At 37.8% G+C, this 27,135-nt stretch overlaps 1 protein-coding gene across 1 annotated transcript in view; it reads left to right on the plus strand.

The window, feature by feature from the left end:
* The window catches only part of COPG2 (COPI coat complex subunit gamma 2), a 112,494-nt gene that overhangs the window by 25,406 nt on the left and 59,953 nt on the right, over nt 1-27,135 (plus strand). Inside the window, exons 6-9 of the mRNA XM_055307518.1 lie at nt 3,494-3,569; nt 4,998-5,090; nt 6,419-6,505; nt 7,545-7,702. Coding sequence (XP_055163493.1) covers nt 3,494-3,569; nt 4,998-5,090; nt 6,419-6,505; nt 7,545-7,702 — 414 coding nt within the window. The remainder of the gene's footprint in view (nt 1-3,493; nt 3,570-4,997; nt 5,091-6,418; nt 6,506-7,544; nt 7,703-27,135) is intronic.

Consider the following 27,135-nt stretch of genomic DNA (forward strand, 5'->3'; position numbering starts at 1 on the left):
CAGGAAGCCTGCTTCTCTCTCTGCCTATGTCTCTGCCTCTCTCTTTGTGTCTATCCTGAAAAAATAAATAAAATATTTTGAAAGAAAGAAAAAGAAAGAAAGAAAGAAAGAAAGAAAGAAAAAGAAAAGAAAAAGTAAAACTTTAGTGAGATATCGTTCCATACCCACTAGAATCTCAGTTAAAATAACAAAACCTGACAACACCCAAATCAAGAGTCTGCTCCACACCAAGTATATTGTAGGTGGGAATGTAGAATGATATAATCACCTTATGCAGAAAACTTACAAAAGGAAAAAAATAATTTAAAGCCCTGAAAGATGGGGTGTGATCCTGGAGTCCTGGGATCGAGTCCCACGTTGGGCTCCCTGAATGGAGCCTGCTTCTCCCTCTGCCTGTGTCTCTGCCTCTCTCTGTGTGTCTCTTATGAATAAATAAATTAAAAAAATAAATAAACAAAGCCCTGAAAGACTCAAAGTTACTTGAACAAATGTAAATATTTTTGAATGGGTCAATTAAACATAAAGATTTCAGTACTCTCTAAATTTGTAAATTCAGTACACTCTAAATGAAAAAATCAACAGGCAACCACAGGCACCCCATACTCCAGTGTCAGAGAAGTCCTGGGGCAGACAGTGAGCCAGTTGGCATGTTTGAAATGATGACTACTGTTAGGCCACTTTGTATTATTTATGCCAGTGGACCAGCAGATAAAGACAAGAGGGCTGTACTCCTAGAGGTAACTGACCTTGATCACTGTCAGTAGCTAGGCTTGTTGCTATACAGACATGGAAGAGAGGACCGTATTTAGAATTCAGGGTATTTCCTTGAGTATATTTTGATGTGTTCATGCCTGAGACGGTGGTGAAGAGAGGATGGGGAACAACCAATGGTCCAGCCCTGGTAAATCTCCAACAAAGACCTCAGATCCTTTGTAATGAAGGTTTGAGTCACTTACTAGACAACTGACCAAGATGAGACAAAGTGCTGGCTAAGAGTGAGCGAAATAGAAAATGGGTGATTATGGGAAGGAGATGGTGACCATAAACGATGACTTTGGAATGTGTTGTGTAGCAGCAGGGATTATACCATACTCTGCTAACTTTCCTGTTTCTTGTAGAGATAGTGGATGGTTACCATCTTGAAGACTCAGTGATAGGGTAGATTTAATGGAAGACATGTTCAAATTTGAGAGGTGCAAAGGATGGACTCTCCTGGGTGCTGGTGTTGAGCCACCTCACGTTTTCTCAGGCCTTCTCTTTGATCCCAGCTGTGCTTGTGGTCAGCTATGCTGTGCAGGGGCCAGCTCCTTGTGTCAGTAGTACCTCACTCCAAGCATACACTGAGTGTTTCACTTCTTGCCCTGCAATTTCTCTGGCACTCCAATGTGCTCACTTGGGACTTACGTGTGGGAGTTACCATGTGAATGTTAACCGAATGGGGAGTAAACACTCTGGGATTAGCTCTCAGCCAGGGTCTAAGACCTAGTGGGTCAATTCTTTTCTCTTCATCCCTTGGAATTGTGCTTCCCACATGTATTTCACAAGGCTCCTTAATTTCTTTGTATTAGTTTCCCTCCTTCTTTGTTCACCTCCCTATCTTCACTTCTCTTCCCTCAGAGCACATTCCCAAATAAACTACCTGTCTGTAAGCCTTTGTCAGGGCAGCCCAAACTAAGACTGCAGTGCAGAGCAGCAGTTGGCAAACTGGCCCGTGGCTGAAACTGCTGCCTCGTTTTGTAAATAAAGTTTTATTGGAACACAGCCATTCCTATTTTTCATGTATTGTGCATGGCTGCTTTCATGTAATGCACAAGCCAAGGAGAGAGACCTCAGAAGAAACTGAACCTGCCAAGCCTCAGTTTTTATCTAATTAGAAACATTCAAATATTAGTAAAAAGATGGGTTGATAAATTATTTATATCCAAACAGTGGAAATCCGTGCTACTATTAAAATGACATTTTAGATATATATTTGGATATTAAAAATATATAGATACCTAAATTTTTTTTTAAAGTCTACCAATGGGGGGGTGCCTAGGTGGCCCCATCCAGTTAGTATCTGCCTTTGGCTCAGGTCATGATCCCGGGGTCCTGGGATTGAGTCCCTCATTGGGCTCCCTGCTCAGTAGAAAGCCTGCTTCTCCCTCTCCATCTGCTTATGCACATGCATGCTCACTCTCTCTCTGTATCATATAAAATCTACCAATGGGGAAAGATTCTTAAGATATATTAAGTGAAAAAGGGAGGTGCCAGAAGAGTAGAGATTCATTTGCATACATTTTAATGTCTCTATGGTTATATATATATATATATATATATATATATATACATTTAAAAAATCCCTTAAGAAAACATAAGCAGCTGTTCACAATGACTGTCTTTACTTGAGTGGCACTACAGGCTGGGGTGGGTGAGGCGAGACTTAGACTTTATATTTTTTATATCTTTCTGGATGTTTTCAAGGTGTGTACTCTTATATGAAAATACTTTTATAACTAAAAAAAAAATAGAGAAATTGGGCTATCAGTTCTTCACAACTTTCTCCTCTTGGCCCCTTGATGGAGGAGGGAGTTGGAGTTCTTGGCTATTTTGGATCCTGTGAAGGGAAGGCCAGAGGGGTAGGGGATGGATAGTCAGTTTGGGGGCAGGGTAAATATGTAGAGGACACAGGATAGGAAGATAAAAGGTGAATGATAGAGTATAAAGGCTAAAAAAAAAAAAAAAAAAACCTCTTTAAAAGTATGGACATGGGGTGTAGTAGCTCCATCCACACTCCTCTGATTATTTTTGCAACACAGTAGAAAGTTCTGGAGCCACTGACAGTTGTCATTTTAGAAAGCCATTAGTGAGAAAGAGCACAATGTCGTGAGTTAATCATTTTAGTCTGTGTCTCTTAAGGAGTTGTCTAGTCTGATGGGTTTTAAGGATTTGGGGAGGGATCCCTGGGTGGCGCAGTGGTTTGGCGCCTGCCTCTGGCCCAGGGCACGATCCTGGAGACCCGGGATCAAATCCCACGTCGGGCTTCCTGCATGGAGCCTGCTTCTCCCTCTGCCTGTGTCTCTGCCTCTCTCTCTCTGTGTGTGTGACTATCATGAATAAATAAATAAAATCTTAAAAAAAAAAAAGATTAAAAAAAAAGGATTTGGGGACATTTCAGCCAGTGGCTCTCTAGATCATTGTCTTTACTTTTTATGCCAGTTACCAGCATTGAAAATTATATATTTTGTTTATGTGGTAAAGTATTTTATCTCTCTTCTCATGAGTAGTTCAGCTCCACGAAGGTAAAGACTTTGATTTGCTCATTGCTGTATTCTTAGGATTTAGAACAGCCTTCTACCCAATAGTTTTAATATTTACAGAACACACTCAGTGAATATTTGCTGAATGAATAGCTGCATTAAGATAATTATGGGGACAATTGGAATTAGCTAGGGGTGGACTCCACAGGAGAGATGTTAATTGATTTCATGGCAACTCATTTGATTTTTCTTAGTCTGACTAAGGACATGACTGGAAAGGAAGATGTGTACCGAGGCCCAGCCATCAGGGCTCTCTGCAGAATCACTGATGTAAGTTCTCTTTGTTTACTGAGGCATAAAAAGGGACACTGTGTTTATCTACAGGTGGCCATGTAAATTTAATAGGATTCCCTAGTCTGACTTTGTGAATCTTCTGTATTAGGGAAACATGACCACCAGAACGGCTTTTGTGCCTCCAGGCTTTTTTTTTTTTTTGGTTCAGATTGTCTTTTCCTTTTGTTTATTTAGATTAATTTCTTTCTATATTTGCCCTCATGGAATTTTGTCATAGTCCGGGAACATTGCTTGCAGGCAACCAAAACCCATTTGAATTTAGTTTTTTTTATTTTTTTCAACTTTATTATAGGAAATAGATCTCTCAGAATTGAGGTAAAGCTTACAACAGACAGACCAAGAAATAAGGCAGCTCTAAAGAATTCAGCTGCAAGATTTCACCAGGCCTAGGCCGCCTCATTGAAATATTTGAGAGAACCTGGTTAGTCATCAGCCTGCCAGTGGCCTGAAACCATATAGATCTGAGTCGGGCATTTAACCTTGATTTAGTCCCTCAGATCTGGAGAGATGAGGTTATAGAGTATGTTAGGCTGTCCCTTTCTAGGAACTCTGAGTCAGAAAGGTTAAAATAAAGGGCAGGAAAAAAAATAAAGGGCAAGCTGGGCATTGTCAAGCATGTTGACTAATATTTCAGCTATATTCATGCTTGGGTATATTTTATGTGTATGTTTACAATCTTCTCAAGTTTTAAAGGTGTTAAAGAAAGAGCAAATGGTAAATCTGGATTCTAAGAGGAATAACAGAAATGGTACAGTGTTTTTTGCTGCTCACTGTTATTGCTAGTGCTAGCAATAAGGCTATTTGAATATTGATCTTAGGCTGTTTACACATCTTCATCCGCTACCACCTTCCCAGGGATAAACTTTCTTCCAGTTATATTTAAAAAGAACTTCATTTTCAGAGGATTTCATGTTGAGGGCTCACTATAGTAGTATATTAAACATTTAATTCTTAGGTATCTAAAATAGGGATTACATTTGATTTATAGGACCCTATGCAATCCATATAAATCACATCTCCTTCATACAGAGGGATCTTCAGAATTTCAAAACTACTCCACCCCCATCTAGGAATTTCTTTTATAACATCCCTGATAAGTTGAGCCTCTACGTACACCTTTCCTCGAACAGGGATTCTCCCTTTGAGACAGTTGATTTCTTTATTGAACAGTTCATTTTTTTCCTTCCATGTGCTCTTAAAATAGTCCTCTTTGAAGATTCCACTCAGTTGTCTGGGTCCTGCCCTGGGGCATAGGATTACTCTATTATATGATAATCCTTTTAATGCATTCTAAATATTTGCACAGAAACAAATAGATGACCGTTTTTTGTAAATTATTTTGAAGCGGTGATTTTGGGTGAAAATGTTTTGCTTCAACAGCTTTTTCTTTATGCATGTTATCAGGGAACAATGTTGCAGGCCATCGAAAGATACATGAAGCAGGCCATTGTGGATAAAGTCTCCAGCGTATCCAGCTCAGCATTGGTATCTTCCTTAGTAAGTGAACAAGTAGCTGCGGGGTTCTTCAGGGTGCTACAGTTTCTATGGCAGAAACAAAGTATCACTGTGACGTCTCACAAATGAAACATTCAGAAAGCCATATACATCTGTGTTAACTTTCTCCCATAGTGTTTTATCAGGGAGCATGAACATGGGCAGTTTAAAAACATGAAATTTTCATGTTGAAAGGTTTTGATAACCAGAAAGTTCCGTTGAATACACCATGAAGATGGGGGGTAAGGATGAGATGGCAGACAGGGAAGACATTGGCTGATTTTTAAAAATTTTTATTTTTTATTTATTTTTAATTTATTTATGATAGTCACAGAGAGAGAGAGAGAGAGGCAGAGACACAGGCAGAGGGAGAAGCAGGCTCCATGCACCGGGAGCCCGACGTGGGATTCGATCCCGGGTCTCCAGGATCGCGCCCTGGGCCAAAGGCAGGCGCTAAACCGCTGCGCCACCCAGGGATCCCAAATTTTTATTTTTTAAATCTTTCTCTGTCCCTGTACTTTCTACCTCCTGCCTCTTTTTCCTCTGCTTCCTTAGTGGTATCCTTCAATCCAACCTCCCATTCCGCTACTAAATTTCTTTTACCTTTTTTTCCGCCTTTTTTTTTTTTTAAAGATTTTATTTATTTATTCATGACAGATAGAGAAAGGCAAGACACAGGCAGAGGGAGAAGCAGGCTCCATACAGGGAGCCCCATGTAGGTCTCGATCCCGGGTCTCCAGGATCACACCCCGGGGCCGAAGGCAGCGCTGGACCACCAGGGCTGCCCTTTTTCCGCCTTTTTATCAAAACAAAATGCATTCATTACAGCCTTATCACATTGCATTTGATTAAAATTGGTTGTTCCTGTGTAAATGGATTAGGTTGTCAGAATTGCCAAAGGTTCTGAGTCTGGAATATAATTGGTCAAGTTTTACAGCAGGGGACATATCAGTATCCTGGGTTTTTTTGTTTTGTTTTGTTTTGTTTTTTTGTTTTTTGTTTTTCCTTCCAGGTGAGTTTCCTGGAAGTAAAACCTAGAATGTGCACATTACAGAAGCACCATTCTATTCACTAGCCTTTCCTTTGCTGTCCTTCCCCTCTTATAACGTCCTTTCATACACCTTTCTCAGCCCACAAACACACACTCGTCTTGGCAAAAGTTTCTGATTTATTAGTTGCCTTGCGAGTAGAGACTTGAAATTCCTAAAAGCTACAGAGTTGTCTCTTTTCCATATGGCAATGCCTGTTAGTGATTTTCTAAGAAAACCAGCTCATGCTTGCAAACCTCTAGTGACCATGCATGATATACTTTTCCTTTGCTCTGTGTCTAGCACATGATGAAGATAAGCCATGATGTGGTTAAGCGTTGGGTCAATGAAGCCCAAGAAGCTGCTTCCAGTGACAACATTATGGTCCAGGTACTGCCATTGAGTCACATTGGGTCTTGAGGCCAGCTTTCTTTACCCTCCATTTTAGGGGCAATGCATGGATTCCCCAGATGTGTATTAGCTAAAGGCTAATATTGAGCAGCCTATTAGTACATATTCTCAAGTGGGTATCCCACTAATTAGAATTATTGTCTGAGGTCCTGCTAGAGTTTTGTACAAGCTGTAGGAATGTTCAGGCAAGATTCTTACATTCAGTGGTAGTTGGAGATGCTTCTTCCAAAGGTCCCTCATGCTGCATTTCTGTCCTTTATTTGAAAAATAATTTGTGAAGAAGGCCGTCCAAGTCTAAGCTTTGCAGAATTTGGTTATCATAGGCATTAAACAGTGAAGAATAATTCTTATTTTCTGAAACTTAAAAACCATCTTGTTGGGAAGATCTCCTTTTGATATTCTTTAACTCCTAAATAAAAGGAACACGATTAAAATCTTAACTGGCAATTTTGTGTGAAGTACCCCATTTGTGCTTGAGAAGATACTTATTCATCCCTTTTCAGTGTTTACAACTTCTTATGTTAGCATATTTATTTATGAGTAAATAGAGCAGTAATTTTTCCCTTAAGAAACATTCTCGCTCTCTTAACTCTGATCGTTGTGTTTTTACACAAAGTGCCACGATAATTACACTCCTTAAGCCTGCTTTAGGAGATTACTCCTTTAACTACTAACATGGCCACAGATGACTTAAAGCCACAAACAGAGACCTGGGACCCAAGAGCCTTTGTACTAAGGATGTGTGGGGCAGTGCTGAACCTGCTAGAGCCATCTTCGGATTGTATGTCACCTCTTTTAATACTGTTTATCCAATCTGAATCTATAATTTCTGAGGGTGAAACTCTTATCCTTTCAGTCTTGCTTTTTGATTCAATATGAAAAAGATGTTCTATTTGTGTACGTTTGACTTGGGTATCTTTTTACTAGAAATCTAGTTCCAAATGATTTTATTTTCCTGGGAGTTTGTCATCTTCCTCCTCAGCTTCCTGTATGGTACATCTTTTTTCTTGTTCTTTAGTACCATGCATTGGGAGTCCTGTATCACCTTAAAAAGAATGATCGCCTTGCTGTTTCTAAGATGTTGAATAAGTTTACGAAATCCAGTCTCAAATCACAGTTTGCTTACTGCATGCTGATCCGAATTGCCAGTCGCTTACTAAAAGAAAACGAAGAGGGGTAAGTATCTTCAACTAAACCTAAGTAATTTTCTCTTTGCTGGTTAACATGCCTTCCAAGTTTATTTCCTTTGTGAATATTTTTTGGGTAGTGCTGATTTTACAGATGGATTTGGTGTTTTCCAAATTAAGAAAATTCATGGGATTCTAAGTCATGCAACTTTTTTTTTTTTTTTACCTTCATGTATGCTCTGGTATATATATTTAATAGATTACAATTGCCAATAATACAATAAGAAACTGAACAAAAAAACCTTATAGATCATAGGATGTGCAATAATTAAATATGAAAGCTGGAAGTGGCATTAAGAATCTTGTTTGCTCCTTTTATTTTTATAAAAGAATGTTAAAGTGCTGCATTTAATGATTTATTTAAAGGGCATGAAGGAGGAAAAGAGAATTAATTCCACATTTTTAAGGTTCTTACGTTCATGAAGTTGTATTATTTGATGGCAGACTTACAATATAAGGATGGATATTATAATCTCTTGAGTAACCACTAAAGAAAAAATAGGAGATCTAGCATAAATGTCAACAGAGAAGATAAAGTGGAATATTAAAAAAAAAAAAATTCAGTTGAGCTTCCTGCTTCTGGGAATGGTAGAACAGCTTGGTCATATTAGCTTACTGCAAATACTTACATCATTGGTACAAAACTTTGCCTCCCTCCCCAAATAGGAAAACCCACCACTATTTGAAAGTACTGGTGAGTGGTGAAAAGTAGGCAAAAAGTGGAGGGAAGTTGATGCCTGAAAGGCAGAAGCTATACTAAGTGAGATTTGTATATTTCCGTTTAGTCTTCTGAGATCCTCCAATTCCTGGATGTGGAATCACAGAAAGCCATAGTATTTACTGGACAGAGGGGTCAGAACGTAGTTTGAGATTAGAAGAGTGATGAAAACCTATGGTGGAAATCCTGGAAAGGAGGGAACCACAATTGGGGTAAGCCCCCAAATCAATCTCAAACTCTGCAAAGCTCCATGGTTGACTACTGAACTATATGTATGTAGGGGAAGACTAGGAAGTGCGGCAAAAAGTAGCTGTGAACCGAAAAAACTGAGTGGAGAATTCAGCTGCACCTCACGGCGGAAGAGATCAAGTTTGGAGTTTGATCCCAGCCAGATTAACTAACTGCCTGCTAGAGAAACAAAAATTCCAGAATCTTTGCATCCTGTCGTTCACAATGTTTACATGTAGTAAAAAATTGAAAGAAGTGCAAAGACTTTGGAAATTGTGACCAGTAGTTGAGAAAAAGCAGTCAACAGACACTGACTCTGATATGACCTGGACATTGGAATTACCAGACAAAAACTTTAACAGATTTATAAAAGATGTTTTCAAGACTTTAATAGGAAATAGTTGTAATAAATGAGCAAGGGAAATGCAAACTATAAAAAGGGAACTAAAAAGAAATTCCAGAGCTTTAAAGTTCTATACAGTCAAGATTCATCTTTTTTTTTTTTTAACTTAAATTTTAATTTTTAGTTTTTTTGGCTCCACACCCCGGGTGTACTAAGCAAGTCTGAGATCACTAGGGCAGGCTGTCGGGAAGGGAAGATCACAGGCAGGCTGGAACTCATGGCCAGAGGCTGAAGCTACTGCCCACTGGTGGAATTTGTCCTTTTACATTTTTACTATATGCAGCAAGATGAAACCACCCTTCAACACTTTCCTTGGGAATTCCCTCAAGTGAAGAGCCAGGTTCATCATTTACAAGTTATGCTTTCCACGTAACTGCAGGACACAGTTTCTCTAATCTCTCTGCCGACCTATAACAAGGACCTACCTTACTCCAGTTTACAATAACCTCTTCCTTCTTGCTCTTACAGGATTCTCCAAGACTGGATTTCTTTCTTTCTTTCCTCCTTTCCTGCCTTCCATCCATCCTTCCTTCCTTTTTAATTCCAGTATAGTGTTCTGTTAGTTTCAGGTGTACAATAGAGTGCTTCAAGAATTGCATGATGTCATCCATTCCTCATCGAGACAAGTGCACTTGTTAGTCACCATCACCTATTTCTTCTTCCCTGTGCCCCCCACCTTCTGGTAACCCTAAGTTCTCTATAGTTAAGAGTCTATTTCTTTCCCTCCATCTCTCTTTTTCCTTTGTTCATTTGTTTTGTTTCCTAAGTTCCGTAGGAGTGAAATAATATATTTTTCTCTTATTTTACTTAGCATTATACTCTTTCTCTTTTTTTTTTTTAAGATTTTTTTCATTTATTCATGAGAGACACAGAGAGAGAGAGGCAGAGACACAGGCAGAGGGAGAAGCAGGCCCCACGTAGGGAGCTGGACGTGGGACTCGATCCCGGACTCCAGGATCAGGCCCCAGGCCAAAGGCGGTGCTAAACCATTGCGCCACCTGGGCTGCCCAACATTATACTCTTGAGCTCCATCCATGTTGTTGCAAATGATAAGATTTTATTCTTCCTTATAGCTGAATAATATTCCATTGTGTGTGTGTGTGTGTGTGTGTGTGTGTGTACACACAACCTGTCTTCTTTATCCATTGATCTATTGACAAACACTTGGGCCACTTCCATAATTTGGTTATTATAAATAATCTGCAATAAACATTGGGGTGCATGTATCCTTTTGAATTAGTGTTTTTGTATTTTTTTGGGTAAATACCCAGTAGTGTGATTACTGGATCATGGGATAGTTATATTTTTTAACTTTTTGAGAAACCTCCATATTGTCTTCCCTAGTGGCTTCACTAGTTTGCATTCCCACCAACAGTGCACGAGTGTACTTTTTTCTCCACATTCTCACCAACACTTGTTGTTTCTCATGTTTTTTATTTTAGCCATTCTGACAGGTGTGAGGTGATAACTTATTGTGGTTTTGGTTTGCATTTCTCTGGTGATGAGTGATGTTGAGCATTTTTTCATGTGTCTTTTGATCATCTTTGGAGAAAATGTCTATTCATGTCTTTTGCCCATGTTTAGTTGGATAATTTGTTTTCTCAGTGAGTTTTAGAAGTTCTTTATGTATTTTTGGACACTAACTCTTAATCAGATATGTCATTTGCAAATATCCTCTCCCATTTAGTAGGTTGCCTTTTAATTTTATTGATTGTTTCCTTTGCTGTGCAGAAGCCTTTTATTCTGATGAAATCCCTATAGTTTATTTTTGCTTTTGTTTCCTTTGCCTCAGGAGGCATATCTAGAAAAATATTGCTACGGCAATCTCATGTAGGTTTTTTTTATGCTTTCAGGTCTCACAGTTAGGTCTTTAATCCATTTTGAGCTTATTTTTGTGCATGGTGTAAGAAAATGGTTTGGTTTCATTCCTTCATGTGTAGCTGTCCAGTTTTCCCAACACCATTTGTTGAAGAGACTGTTTCCCATTGCATATTCTTGCCTCTTTTGTCAAAGATTAGTTGACCTTCTATTTGTGAGTTTGCTTCTGGGCTTTCTGTTCTGTTCCATGAGTCTATGTATCTGTTTTCATGCACTGCCATATTGCCTAGATTGCTATAGCTTTGCAATGTAACTTGAAATCTGGAATTGTGATACCTCTAGCATTTTTGTTGTTTTTCAAGATTGCTTTGGCTATTCGGGGTCCTTTATAGTACATATTTTTATGTACAAATTTTAGGATTGTTCTAGTTCAGTAAAAAAATGCTGCTGATATTTTGATATGGATTGCATTAAATCTGTTGATTGTTTTGGGTAGTATGGACATTTTATTTTATTTTACCTTAAAGATTTTATTTATTTATTTGAGCAAGAGAGAGAGTATACACAAGCAGGAGGAGAGACAGAGGGAGAAGCAGGCTCCATGCTGAGCAGGGAGCTGGACCCAGGACTGGATCCCAGGACCCCAAGATCATGACCTGAGCCAAAGGCAGGCACTTAACCAACTGAGCTACCCAGGAACCCCTAACATGGACATTTAACAATATTTGTTTTTCCAGTTCATGAGCATGGAATATTTTTCCATTTGTGTCATCTTCAATTTCTTTCATCAGTGTTTTATAGTTTTCAGAGTACAAGGTTTTCACCTTCTTGGTTAAGTTTATTCTGAGGTATTTTATTATTTTTGGTGCAATTGTAAAAGGGATTGCCTTAATTCCTTTCTGTTTCTTTATTATTAGACTAATCAAAAATCACTGATTTTTTTTTAATCTGTGACCTCAATTAATTTATCAGTTCTTGTAGATTTTTGGTGGAGTCTTTAGGGTTTTCTATGTATAGTATATGCAAATAGTGAAAGTTTTACTCTTCTTACTAATTTGGATTCCTTTTATTCCTCTTTCTTGTCTGCTTGCTGTGGCTAGGACTTCCAGTACTATGTTGAATAAAAGTGATGAGAGTGGACATCCTTGTCTTGTTCCTGATATTAGGGAAAAGCTGAAAGCTTTTCATTCATTCATGAATGATGCTTTTTCTGCATCTATTAAAGTGATCATGTGGCTTTTATCCTTTCTCTTATTGATGGGATATATCATGTTGATTGATTTGCAAATGTTTAACCACCCTTTCATCATGGGAATAAGTCACTTGATTGTGGTGAATGATTTTTTTTTTTAATGGATCATTGGATTCAATTTGCTAATATGTTTTTTAAGATCTATTTATTTATTTTAGAGAGAAAGAGAGCATGAGTGGGAGGGGCAGAGGGAGAGGGAGAGAGAAACTCAAGCAGACTCTGCACTGAGTGTGGAGCCTGGCACAGGACCTAAGCTGAAACCAAGAGTAGGATGCTTAACTGACTATGCCACTCAGGTGCCCCAATTTGCTAATAGTGTAATGAAGATTTTTGTATCTGTTATTACAGATAGTATTTTTTTATAGTGCCTTTTATCTGGTTTTGGTGTGAGGGCAGGGCAATACAGGTCTCATAGTTTTCCACCCTCTTCTATTTTTGGGAATAGTTTGAGAGGAATAGATATTAACTATTCTTTAAATGTTTGGTAGAATTCACCTGTGAAGCCATCTGGTCCTGGACTTTTGTTTATTTGGAGTTTTTTGATTAAGGATTCAATTTCATTGCTGGTAACCTGTTTAAGTTTTCTATTTCTTTCTGACTCAGTTTTGGAAGGTTACATTTCTAGAAATTTATCCATTTCTTCTATGTTGTCCAATTTGTTTGGTATATAGTTTTTCTTTTTTTAATTTTTATTTATTTATGATAGTCACACACAGAGAGAGAGAGAGAGAGGCAAAGACACAGGCAGAGGGAGAAGCAGGCTCCATGCACCAGGAGCCCGACGTGGGATTCGATCCCGGGTCTCCAGGATCACGCCCCAGGCCAAAGGCAGGCGCCAAACCGCTGCGCCACCCAGGGATCCCTGGTATATAGTTTTTCATAATATTTTCTTAAAATCTTTTGTATTTCTGTGGTGTCAGTTGTTATTTCTCCTCTTTCACTTCTGAATTTTTGTATTTGAATCCTCTTTTTTGATGAGTCTGGCTAAGGGTTTATCAATTTTGTTGATCTTTTCAAAGAACCAGCTTCTGGTTTCATTGATCTGTTCTATTTTTAAATTTCTGTGTCATTTCTGCTGTAATCTTTATTTCCTTTCTTCTACACATTTTGGATTTTGCTTTTCTTTTTCTGGTTCTTTTAGGTGAAAGATTAGGTTGTTTATTTAAGATGTTTCTTGCTTCTTGAGGTAGTCCTGTATTGCTATAAACTTTCCTCTTAGAACTACTTTTGCTGCATCCCAAAGATTTTAGACTGTTATGTTTTCATTTTCTTTTGTCTCCATGTATTTTATTTCCTCTTTGATTTTTTTTTTTTTTTTTGGTTGACCCATTCATTGTTTAATAGCATGTCACTTAACCTCCATTCCAGATTTTTTCTTGTGGTTAATTTCTAGTTACATAGCATTGTGGTCAGAAAAGATGTATGGAATGACTTTGATCTTTTTGAATCTGTTAAGACTTGTTTTATGGCCTAAATGTGATCTGTTCTGGAGAGTGTTCCATGTACACTTGAAAAGAATGTGTATTCTGCTATTAAAGGATGGACTCCCAAGACCAGATTTCTACAGGTGGTCTGTGAACTCTCACTGGCAGTGTTCTTAAAGACCAGAATTTCTAATAGCAGTCTGTTTAAGGTGATTGAAGCTTTGTTCATCCTGATCCCCCCAAATTCTATCAGCCTCTACCCACAGCCTTCTTCCAGAGATAGTTCTACAGTTTAAGGTTTTTGTTACAGTAGCACCTCACTGTCAAGTTCCAAAGTCTGTATTGTTTTTATTGTCATAACAAATGATCACAAATATAATGGATATTATAATATCCCTTTATGATCTCATGATTCTGTAGGTTAGACATGAGTCTCATAGGCTAAAGTCAGAATGTTAGCAGGATGCTGATGCTTATTGGAGGCTTTGGGGAAGAATTCACTTTTAATCATATTTAGGTAGTTGGCCAAATTCATTTCTTTGTGGTTAAAGATTGGTAGGTCTCTATTTCCTTATGGCTGTCAGCCAGGGGTTGGTATGTATCATGAAAGGTAATGTATTCACAGGTTCCATGGAAGAAGGCATGGACTTCTGGGGGGCCATTCTGCCTGCCACACCAATGATAACTGAAATGGAAAATTGACTGGATAGACTTAGCACCATTCCAGAGATGGCTAACAAAGCAGTGAAAGAGTTAGTGAATTTGAAGACAGCAATAGAAAGTAACTAATTTGAAGAACACAGAAAACAGATTAAAGAAGAATAAACAGCTTCAGAGAACTGTGGGATAATATCAATTGGTATGCCTCTTGATATGTAATTGGAACTCCCGAGGGAGATGTGAGAGACTGGAACAAAAAAGCTATACAAAGAAATAATGAACAAATTTCCTAATATGCATTTATTCTAGCAGTGCAAGGTTCATTTAACAATCAAAAACCAACATAACATTCCTCATTTAAAGAATATAGGAGAATAATAACAGTATCATAATGGATGCAAAAAATCCTTGATAAAATTCAATGACAATTTGTGATTAGAAACCTCCTTTCAAAGCAAAGAATAGAAGGGAACATTGTTATGCTGATAAGGGTATCAAAAAATCCCCAGAAACTTTATACTTATTGGTGGACTATTACAGATTTCCCCTTGAAATTGTAAATGAAACAAGGATGCCTACTAACTGTATTTTTTTAAAGCAACATTTTGTTGGAAGTCATACTTGAAGCAATAAGTCAAAAAAAAAATGATTTGAAAGAGGACATAAAACTGTCTTTGTGGACAACATGATTATATATAGAGAGAATGTAAAATCTAAGCATTAGCTATCAGAATTGATACATGAATTTATTAAGGTTACTGGATAGGTCAATATCCAAAGTTGATTTTATTTCTATATTCTATCAGCCAATCAATAAAATAAAAATTTGAGGGCCTCCTGGGTGGCTCAGTGGGTTAAGTGTCTGACTCCTGATTTTGGCTGATTTTTATTTTGGTCTCATGGTTGTGAGACCAAACCCCACATTGGACTTACACATTGGGTGTGGAGCCTGCTTAAGATTCTGTCTCTCCCTCTGCCCCTACCCCCACCCTCTCTCTCTTCTTTTTCTCCCTCTCTAAATAAAATAAAGTAAATTTTAAAAAAAGATTTGAGAGGGCAGTCCAGGTGGCTCAGTGGTTTAGCTCCGCCTTCAGCCCAGAGTGTAATCCTGGAGACCCGGGATCGAGTCCCACGTTGGGCTCCCTGCATGGAGCCTGCTTCTCCCTCTGCCTGTGTCTCTGCCTCTCTTTCTCTCTCTCTCTCTCTGTCTCTCATGAATGAATAAATAAAATCTTTTAAAAAAATAAAAAGATTTGAGAGAGAGAATATGTGCATGGGCAGGATGAGAGGCAGAGGGGGAGAGAGAGAGGAAATAGATTCCCTGCTGAGCCTGACTTGGGGCTCTATTCCAGAATCCTGAGATCATAACCTAAGCTGAAAACAAGAATTGGATGCTTAACCCACTGAGCTGCCTAGGTGCCCCAGAATAAAATAAAATTATTAAAATATTGTACCATTTGTATCAAAATGAAATCCTTAGGATAAATCTACCAAAAATTGTGTACATCTCTACACAAAAATTATAAAAATGTTAAAGAAGTATGACCTGATTAAATGGAGGAATATATCCTGTTCTTAGATTAGAATATTCATTACCATAATATCTTCTTATTTTGATCTGTGGATTCAGTGCATCCTAAAGTAGAATCTCAGTTGGCTTATTTAAATACCCAACAGAATGCATACATTTGTGTGTCAAAAGACAAACCAAGGATAGAGGTATCCTATCCTCTATCCTTGGTTTGTGCTGCTATTCAGTCCAAATGGAAGAAGTCCAAATGTCTGACAAGGTTAGAATCAAAAAAGAAATTGTGGTGTATTCATACAGTCAATAGTGTACAAAAACAGAAATGAACAAAGAACTGTTAAATATAGCCACATGTATAAGTCTCACTAAGACACACACAGATACATTCTATATAGTTCTGTTTGAGTTAATTTCAGACCTAATAGGTACAACTAATCTATAGCATTAGAAATTCATATTTATTTTTAGGGCAGAAGCATGATCCTGCCTGGAAGGTGGCATGTAGGGCACTTCTGGAGTGCTTGAAATGTTCATTTTCTTTATCACTGTAGGTTTGTGATAATTCACTTAGGACTTAGTTATCTAGGGTTATATAAGAAATTACTGAAAAACTTAATCAGATTAAAAGGACAAATACTTATTTTCCCCACATGATTTCTGTAGGTCAGGGATTTGGGAATGTTCTTAGCTGGTTCCTGCTTGAGATCTATCTTGAGGTTGTAATCAAGATGTTGGCCAGGGTTGCGGTCATCAGAAGGCTTGAAGGAGGCTGAAGAGTCTTCTTCCAAGGTCAGTCACTCATATGACTAGTGCCTTGGTGCAAGCTGTTAGCAGGACACCTGAGTTCCTTGCCCTGTAGACTTTTCCATAGGGCTGTTCAATGTCCTCCTAACATTGTGGCCCCCAAACTGAGCACCAAGTAGGAGTCACAATAATTTTTATGACCTAGTCTTTGAAACCACATTTTAACATTTCTGCACTGTAATCTTGGATAAAAAGGTCAACTCTGTTCAGTGCTTGGGGAGTAGAAAAGTGAATGAATACCAGAAATTGAGAATCACTGGGGGCCTCTCCAAGTTTGCCTATTATATTAGTTTGCCATGACCACCATAACAAAATACCACAGACTAGGTGGCTTAAACAACAGAATTTTTTTTTTTTCAAACATGTGAGGGTTTATTTACAAGCTCGAGCTTGGGTCCAAGTGTACCCGACACAGCAGAGCAGGGACTTGGACCACAACAGAACTATTTTTGCTCACAGTTCTGGAATACAGAAAATTCAAGATTAGAATGCCATTAGGGTTGTGTCTGGTGAGAACTTTCCTTTGGGTTGCAGAGTGCCACCTTGTCACCATGTGCTCGTGTGATTTACCTTTGGTGCGTTTCTGTGTGTATGCATGTACGCACACGCACACACAGAGGTAGGGGGACAAGAGCAAATGCTCTGCTGTCTCTTCCTTAAAACCCTAGTCCTATCAGATCAGGACTCTACCCTTATAACTTACTTTAACTGTAATTACTTCCTTAGAGGCCCCATCTCTAAATAGAGTCACACTGTAGGTTAGGGCTTGACTATGAATTTGGGGGGGAAAGGAGGACACAGACATTTCATGTACTTTCTGTATTATTGTTATAATTTAATACAGAGTTAACTTTTTTAAATGTCTGATCAGTTCTTAGACCTATAGAAAGATAGGATCTTTAGAGTAAACACACATATGCACACACACGTGTGCATTTGCACACACATGCACAGCACCAAATGCTATGTAGAATACAGTGGTGCAAAGATAAGCAGGCACACTCTAACACTGAATGTTTTTTAACAAGGGTAAAGAGAAAATTTTAAAGGCTTATGAAAACAAAGATATTTCACCTATAGTTTTACTTTAGGTTTCTCTGTGGCATTGAATGGAAAGCAGCAGTGGAGCCGTGTCTAAATAGTGCTGTGGGAAAATAACTGTCAACCTAGAATTCTATACTCTGCCGAACTATCACTCAACTGTGAGGGTGAAAGCAAATTATTTTTAAACATAAGGGTTTACCATAAATAGTTTATTGATCAGTTTGTAAGAATTATTCATAGATTCACTCCCGCATGAACAAATACATGCTTAGAAGGCAGCAGTGGGATTTAAGAAGTAGGAGTGAACAATGGATTAGTATTAGCATTAGTAATTATACATAGATATTTTAACTTTTAAAAATTTAATAACAAGCTCAAAGATTCCAGAAGACAGAAACCTGATAAGTAATGATGTAGAAGGTAGTATTAAAAATAAAAGCATGCTAAGATTTTGGTTTGGTTTTATGTTTCGGTTTGGGTTTTTGTTTGTTTGTTTTTGTTTTTTGGGGGGGAGGAAGTTATTACTTATTTAAGTAGTCTCTATCCCCAGCATTGGATTTGAACTCTGGATCTTGAGACCAAGAGTTGCATGCTGTCCTGACTGAGCATGCAGGCACTCCAAAATGTTAATTATTAATGTTAGACTTTGTCAGAAAAATATATGGATTAGTTATTAAGAATATAAATAGAATGTAAAGCTTTAAAAATGTTGAAATACAAATGGAAGAAAGAAAACTTGGTCAAAGTTTAGTGGAAAACAATGGAGTATATAAATAGAAAATAAAATAAATTGCATGGAATTCAGCGTAAATTTATTAGTTATCTCTTGCCGTGTGACAAATTAGCACCAAACTTAGTAGCTTATCAGAGCCATCATCTCATAGTTTCTGTGGCCAGGAATCTGGAAGTGGCTTAGCTTCTGGTTTTGGTCCAGGGTCCTTCATGAAGTTGCAGTCAAGCTGTCAGCCAGAGCTGTACTCCCCTACATCTGGAGTATCCACTTCCCGTTTCATTCATGCAATTGTTGACAAGCCTTGGTTTCTCCCTGGCTGTTGGCCAGGTGCTTCAGTTTCTTGCTCAGGCAGGCCTCTCTGTAGGCTGATTGAATGTCTTCACAGCATGGCAGTGTCTTTTCCCAGAGTCAGTGAAATGAAGGAGAGGAGAGGCTCAGATGGAAGTCACAGTGCTTGATAACCTAATTTAGATGGTAGCATGCCATCACCTCTGATGTATTCTCTTGGTTACAGAGACCAAGCCTAGAATAATGTGGGAGGGGACTATGAGGGGATGTGGATTTTCAAAAGTGCAGATTTAGGAGGATCATTCTAGAGGCTGCCTAGCAAACAAAAATATTTCTATTATAATAAATGTAAGTGGGCTTACTTACATTATTAAGAGATTACTTATTAAAAGTGTCAAGTCAGGGGGCACCTAGGTGGCTCAGCAGTAAGCATCTGACTTCAGCTCAGGGCATGATCTCAGGGTGCAGGATTGAGCCCCATGTCAAGCTCCCTGCTCAGTGGGATGTCTGCTTCTCCCTCTGCCCCCCCCCCCCATCTCTCAAATAAATAAAATCTTTTAAAAACTGTCAGGTCATGTAAGCAAAATAAGACCTATTATATAGCCTTTTAATAAAAGGCACAGAGTGGCAAGGAAACGTTTAAAATGTATCAAAAAGGGACACCTGGATGGCTCAGCGGTTGAGCATCTGCCTTCGGCTCAGGTCCTGATCCCAGGATTCAGGATCAAGTCCTGCATTCGGCCTGTTGCCGGGAGCCTGCTTCTGTCTCTGCCTCGCTCTCTCTCTGTGTCTCTCATGAGTAAATAAGTAAAATCAAATAAATAAACAAATAAAATATTTTAAAGATACTATACATGCTCAATTATATACTAACACTGTATGTACTAATTGCTGCTTAGCAATAGTAATACAAGCCAGAATACAAGCAATCAGGATTTAGAGCATTAAAAATGACAAAATGGGATTTTGTATTTTGACAAAAGTAATGGTCTAAAAAACAATATAATAAAAATGAACTTGTATAAATAGTTGACCCTTTAACAACACAGGTTTGAACTGTGCAGTCTATTTACACATGGATTTTTTTTTCCTGATATAGTACAGTGCCATAAATGTATTTCCCTTCTGATGTTTTCTTACCATTTTCTTCTCTGTGGTTTGCTTTATTCTAAGAATATATTATACAATGCATATGACATACAAAGTATATGTTAATCAACTATTTATAATGTTGGCAAGTCTTCCAATTAATAGCCAGCTATTTGTAGTTAAGCTTTTGAGGAGTCAAAAGTTGTATGTGAATTTTTCTTGAAAATTTTATTTATTTATTCGTGAGAGACAGAGGGAGAAGCAAGCTCCTCATGGAGTAGGGACCCCAGTGTGAGACTTGATCCCAGGACCCTGAGATCAGGACCTGAGCCGAAGGCAGATGCTTAACTGACTGAGCCACCCAGGTGCCCAGTTATACATGGATTTTTGACTGCTTAGTGGTTTGGTGTCTTCATCCCTGAACTGTACTTAATAACATTGCTTCAAAATATGTACAGCAAAATCTTAGAAGAAATTAAAGGTTTTAGAAGACTATGAACACTCATCTCTCAGAAACTGACCAATCAGTTGTAAAAGTAAGATTGTAGTCAATCTGTATATCACTGATAACAAAAATGACCCTAGGGTTCATTTAGAACCCTATATCCAAGAGAGAATATGCAATATTCTTTAAATATATTAAGGTAAAAAACCTAGTATACATTTAGGAAAATGCATAAGACTTATACTTGTATGTACACTCTATATAATTTCTGTGGAACACCCATACAATGACCAAATGCTGATTAGTAGTACATTTTGGGTGTCCTGGAAATGCTTTCTATATCCTTCTTGGTCATACCTGCCCCCAGTCGAAGTCACTATTCTGATTTTTATGGTAGTAATTTCTTTGCTTTTCTTTAGATTTTTACCCACTGTGTTTGCAGCCATAAAAAGGAAAGTTTAGTTTTGTTTTGAATGTTATGTCAATAGAATCATGCTATGTTTTGTATCTTGTTTTTTTCACTCATAATTTCAGTGCAAGATTCACCCTTGTTTTTGCCGAAGCTGTAGTTCATTTTAATTGTATATTTCCTTGATTGAATTCCTCTAGGTTTATTTGTATTCATTCATTTTTTTTTTTTAAGATTTTCTTTCTTTATTCATGAGAGAGACACAGAGAGGCACAGACACAGGCAGAGGGAGAAGCGGGCTCCGCACAGGGAGCCAGATGTGGGACTCGATCCTGGGTCTCCAGGATCACACGCTGGGCCGAAGGCAGGCGCCAAACTGCTGAGCCACCCAGGCTGCCCTATATTCATTCTTTTATTAATGGGCATTTAGGTTGTTTTCTGTTATGAGCACTTATTAATGAAATAGCTGCAAACAGCATTCCTGTGTTATACCAGACTGTCTTATTACCATAGCTTTCTCTCTTTTATTCATTTTTATTTTTACTTATTTCTATAGATATGTCTCTAGGAATAGAATTGGTAGGTATTTGTTAGACTTTTTCAAAGTGATTATACCAATTTACATCCAGTCAGCAGGCTGAAATTCCCTGAGGCCAAGACTTGATGTCAAATTAAAAAAATTTTAATAATCAGAGGGGGTGGGGATCCCTGGGTGGCTCAGCGGTTTGGCGCCTGCCTTTGGCCCAGGGTGCGATCCTGGAGTCCTGGGTTTGAGTCCCGCGTCGGGCTCCCAGCATGGAGCCTGCTTTTCCCTCCTCCTTTGTCTCTGTGCCTCTCTCTCTCTCTCTCTCTATCATAAATAAATAAATCTTAAAAAAAATAATCAGAGGGGGTGTATTAGATTTTCTTTATTGAGATATAACTCATGTACCATAAAATAACACCTTTTTAGAATGTATATTCAGTGCTCTGTCATATATTCACAAAGTTGTGTAACCACCACCAGTAATTCCAGAGCATTTTTATCATCCCAAAAAGAAATCGTCAACCCATTAACAGTCAACCTCCCTTACCAGCTCCTCTCAGCCCTGGGAAAACATTAATCTGCTTCCTGTTTCTCTAGATTTGCCTGCTAGACATCCCATATAAATGGGATCATACAACACGTGGTCTTTTGTTTCTGGTTTCCTTCACTTATAGTAATGTTTTCATGGTTCATCTATATTACAGAAGTATCAGTATTTTTTTTATAGCTGAATAATATTCCATTGGGTGGCTATCCATATTTTACCATTTTCCTGTTGATGGACATTTAGATTGTTTCCACTTTTTAGTGGTTATGAATAATGCCACTATGAACAGTCATGCATAATTTTTTTATGTGAGTATGTTTTCCATTCTCTTGGGTATATACCTAGGAATAGAATTGCTTGGTCATAACGTAACCATGTGTTTAACTTTTTGAGGCACTGCCAAACTGTTTTCCAAAATGAATGCATCATTTTACCTTCTTGCCTATAGTGCATGAAGGTTCCAATTTCTCTGCATTCTCACCAACACTCATTATTGTCTCTCTTTTTTTTCTTTTAAAGATTTGCTTCTTTATTTTTCAGAGAAAGAGACAGAGCCTGTGCCGGGGAGGGGGTGGGGAGGGTGGGAGGGGTACAGGGAATGGAGTCTCAAGCAGACGTCATGGAGCCCAACTCCAGTCCTGATCTCATGACCCTGAGATCATAACCTGAGCCGAACCGAAGTTAGTGATTGGGCCACTAAGGCACCCCTGTCTTTTTTATTATATATCTCCTAGTATATGTGATGAGATATCTTACTTTTTTTTTCCTGTTGAAAAAATTTTGTTGAAAAAAATTGTACAAATAAGCTCCTGATTTGATAACAATAAAGGCATTTTCCTAATGACTAATAATGTTGATTATCTTTTCCTGTGCTTATTGGGCATTGTAGATTTTTTTTTTAAGATTTTATTTATTTATTTGAGAGAGAGAGAGTGCAAGAGAGAGCACAAGTAGTGCAGAGGGGCAGAGAGAGAGGGAGAAGCAGGCTCCCTGCTGAGCAGGGAGCCAGATGTGGGCTCCTTCCCAGGATCCTGGGATCATGACCTGAGTCTGAGGCAGACACTTAACTGACTGAGCCACCTGGCACCACCTCCATTTGTAGATCTTTGGAGAAAGATCTATTGAGATCCTTTGCTCATTTAAGAAAAGTGGTTTTTTTTTTATCTTTTACTGAGTTGTAATCATTGTTAAGTATACTTTGGATACTAAACCTTTATTGGATACATAATATGCAAATATTTCCTCCCATTCTGTGGTTTTTAGTTTCCTGGCTGTGTCCTTCCTTTGAAGTATAGAAGTTTTAAATTTTGATGAATTCTAGGTTATCTAGGTTTTGTTTTGGTTTTGGTTGTTTGTGTTTGGTATTATATTAAGAAAACAGTGGTCTAATCCAGGATCACAATGATTTACACACCTATGCTTTCTTCTAAGTTTTATGATTTTATTTTTCACATTTAGGTGTTTGATACATTTTGAGGTATTTCTTTATATAGGGTGAGGTAGGGGTCTAGTTTCGTTCTTTTGTATGTGGAGATCTGGTTGAAATAGGAGTTTGTAGTTGTCTCAGTACTATTTGGTGAAAGATTATTTTTCCACTGTATTGCCTTGGCATCCTTGTCAAGTCATTGCAGTTTGAATTTATAATTCCCTAATTACTAAGGAGGTTGGGAACCTTTTTCTATTTTTATAAACCATTTGGATATCTTTTCTACTGAAAAAAAGAAAAAAAACCTAGCTTTTAATTGGGTTACCTCCTTATCCTTATTGATTTCTAGGAGTTTTTTGGTTGTACATGTTGCAAAGCCTTTCCCACTTAACTTTGTTCTCTTTCTTGGTGTCTTGATGAACAGAACTTCGTTAATATAGTCAAATTTATCAGTCTTTGACTTTTGGAATAATGTTTTTGGCGTCTTGCTCAAGACCTCTTCTAGCCCAAGTTCTCAAATATATCTTCTATGCTATTTTTAAATAAGCATTATAGTTTTAACTTTCATTGTTTTAGGTCTATAATATACTTGGAATTTTTTTTGCATATGGTATGATGTAACAATTTAATGTCTTTTTTTCCTCCATATGGATACCGAGTATTCTGCTACCATTTGTTGAAACATCTGTTTATACCCACTGCTGTGCAATGTCAGCTTTGTCATAAGTCAAGCGTCCTTATAATACTCACTGTTCTATTTCTGGGCGCCAGGAGCTCTATTTCTGTTTCTGCACCAACAACACATTCTTTATTATCATAGCTTTATAATAGTGTAGATATATGGTAGAGCAAATCCTCCCTTATTCTGCCAATGTTTGCCAGCTCTTCTTTTGCATCCTTACTGTTCTGTGCATGTCTGTGTAATTTTACTAGGGATTGTTTAGCCTTGCCCTCAGTCAAGTTTGCCTCTTCCTGGGATACTCCCACCAAGATCATTAACAACCAAGGAGTTCTAACCTGGGCAATGATATTCCCCAGGTTTTTCATTCATTGAGATTTTAGGGCTATTTCTCACATTTAGTTAATGAGACCAGCCATCCCAAGCATTAGTCAAAATGACAAAATGTGTCTTTGACCTCGGACCCTTTGATTTACTTCCAGAAAGCCACCGATTTCTACTGACTTTCTGGAAGTAAGCCACAGTAGAAACCTGACCTGATGCCTACCTCGCTGTAACAGTTCTTACACAAATAAGCACAGACATCCAAGAAAAACCCACACGTAGCCTACTGGAGTAGCATTCATTGGAGGAAGACCATAGAGACCAAAACCATATCAGATGCACTGGGTGCCCCATTGTTCATTCATTCTAGTTCAGTGTGCAGAGGTCTATCAGGGCAGTTTTCACACCCTGAGAGAGGGATTATGACCCTTGGGCTTTTAAACTGCTTTAAGTACAGAAACAACAACCACTCACTGTTGTGATTAGAGGTAGGATGCAGAAAACATAGTATGATAGACATTACATCTGATGCCACAGGGGGAAAATTTTTGAGCCTATCATGAACAATTATATGCCACCAAATAGAACCTATTTTGACAGCATAGTTCTTAGGAAGGGCAGCCCTTCTCTGGCACAATCAGGGTTTGGGATCCAAATCTTGGAGCTGTATAGTGTGGCACTTTAGTAGCAGGAATCTTCCTCTTTCATGGTTGGAGAACTACCAGCCCCTTCCTTGGCATGAGGGGAAGGAGTTCCAGTCCAAGTTTTGTGGTTGACCAGAATTGATTGCCTTACACATTGGGCTGAGTCCAGTTGTCATGGAACTCCTTTTTTGAGTGGGCAGCAGGTCAGTTTCGGATGAAATGACCCTTCCCCCTCACTTGTTAATTCTCAGAATTTCTCTGGCAATTCTTTTTTATTTTATATGTATATTAACATTGATGGCATTTTAAAAACTTACAATTTTTCCCTATAAACTTCCCTCTTAGTACCACTTTTGTTGCCTGTTTCTGTTTGTCTCATGATGTTTTCTAATTTTATTTTTGATTTCTTCTTTGACCCATTGATTGTTCAAGAGTGTGTTGTTTACTTTCTACATAGTTGTGAATGTTCCAGTTTTCCTTTTGTTATTGATTTCTAGTTTCGTTCCATTGTGGTTAGAAAAGATACTTGGTATGATTTTAATCTTCTTAAATTTGTTAAGACTTGTTTTGCGACCTAACATGTAATCTGTCCTGGAGAATGTTCTCTGTGCACTTGGGAAGAATGTGTATCCTGTATCCTGCTGCTATTGGGTAGAATGTTCTATAGTGTCTGTTAAGTCCATTTTAGTCTATAACGTTATTCCAGTCTACTGATTTTCAATCTAGATGTTGTATCTATTACTGAAAATAAGGGTTTTGAAGTGTTTCACTATTAATACTACTATTAATATTATCGTATTGCTATTTTTCTCTCTAGATATGTCAGTCTTTGCTTTATATATTTAGGATTTTAAAAATTGTTTTGGGGGATCCCTGGGTGGCTCAGCGGTTTAGCACCTGCCTTTGGCCCAGGGTGTGATCCTGGAGATCTGGGATCGAGTTCCACATCGGGCTCCCTGTGTGGAGCCTGCTTCTCTCTCTGCCTGTGTCTCTGCCTCTCTCCCTCTCTCTGTCTCTCATGAATAAATAAATAAAATCTTTAAAAAATAAAAAAATAAAAATTGTTTTGCCTATTTTAGGCCCTTTGCATTTTTATATAAATTTTAGGATCAGCTTTGAATTTCTATAACAAAAGCCTGCCAGCATTTCGAAAGGGATTACACTGAATAGAACAATAGATCTACTTTGAATAAATCAATTTGGGAGAATTGCCATCTTGCTCTTGAGTCTTCCAGTCCATGAACAGAGACTGTTTCCGTATTTATTTAGATTTCTCAGTAGGATTTTGTAGTTTTCAGTGTAAAAGTCCTGCATTCTCTTATTAAATGTATTTCTAAGTATAATATTCTTATGTTATTATGAATGGAATCATTAATTTCATTTTGGATTATTGTTGTCAATATATAGAAACACAGATTTGATTTTTGCAGGTTGACCTTGTATCCTGTAACCTTGCTATGGTAATTTATTAATTCCGTGTGTGTGTGTGTGTGTGTGTACTATTCCCTGGGATTTTCTATATTCAGGATCATGTCATCTGTGAACGAAGACCATTTTATTACTTCCCTTTCAAACCAATGTCTTTGATTTCTTTTTTTGCCTAATTTTACCATCTTCAACTATCACTAAAATGTTGAGTAGCAGTGCTGAAAGTAGACATCTTTGCCTTGTCTCATAAGGGGAAATCATTAAGCTTGATATGCTTTTTCTGAAAGTGCCTTTTATTAGGTTCAGGACATTTCCTTTAGTCTCTAGTTTTTGGGAATATTTATCAAGAATGAGTATTAGATTTTGTCAGTTGCTTTTCTGCATCTATTAAGATATTGTGGTTTCTGTCCTTTATATTATTAATGTGGTATGTAACTTAAATCGATTTTCTGATGTTAAACCAGTTTTGCATTCTTGGGATAAATGCAACTTGATTATTGTGAATTGTGAATATTGATTATTCTTTTGTGTCTTGCTGGATGCAGTTTGCTAACTTTTGTTAGAGTTTTGTGTCTATTTCAGGGATGTTGGACTATAGTTTTTTTTGGGAAAACTTGTCAGGCTTTGTTATGAGTAATACTGGTATCACAGCATTAGTTGAGAAATAGTGTACTCTCCTCATTTATTTCCTGGAAGAGTTTCTGAAGCATTGGTATTATTTCTTAAATATTTGATAGAATTAACCAATGAAGCCATCAGGATGAGGAAAGATTTTAAATAACTCATAAGCCTGTTTAGATTATGTATTTCTTCATGAGTCAGTTTTGGTAGTTTGGTATTTCTAGGGACAAATCCCTAGAAATGACAGGTAGTTGTACATAATATTTCCTTATAATCATTTAAGTTTCTTTAGGGTCAATAATGTTGTTCCTTTCTTCATTCCTGATTTTGATAATTTTGGTCCCCCCCACCCCCGATTAGATTAGCTGAAGGTTTGTCAATTTT

Source organism: Nyctereutes procyonoides, unplaced genomic scaffold (assembly GCF_905146905.1).
Source record: "Nyctereutes procyonoides isolate TBG_1078 unplaced genomic scaffold, NYPRO_anot_genome, whole genome shotgun sequence".
Classification (NCBI taxonomy): Eukaryota; Metazoa; Chordata; class Mammalia; order Carnivora; family Canidae; genus Nyctereutes; species Nyctereutes procyonoides.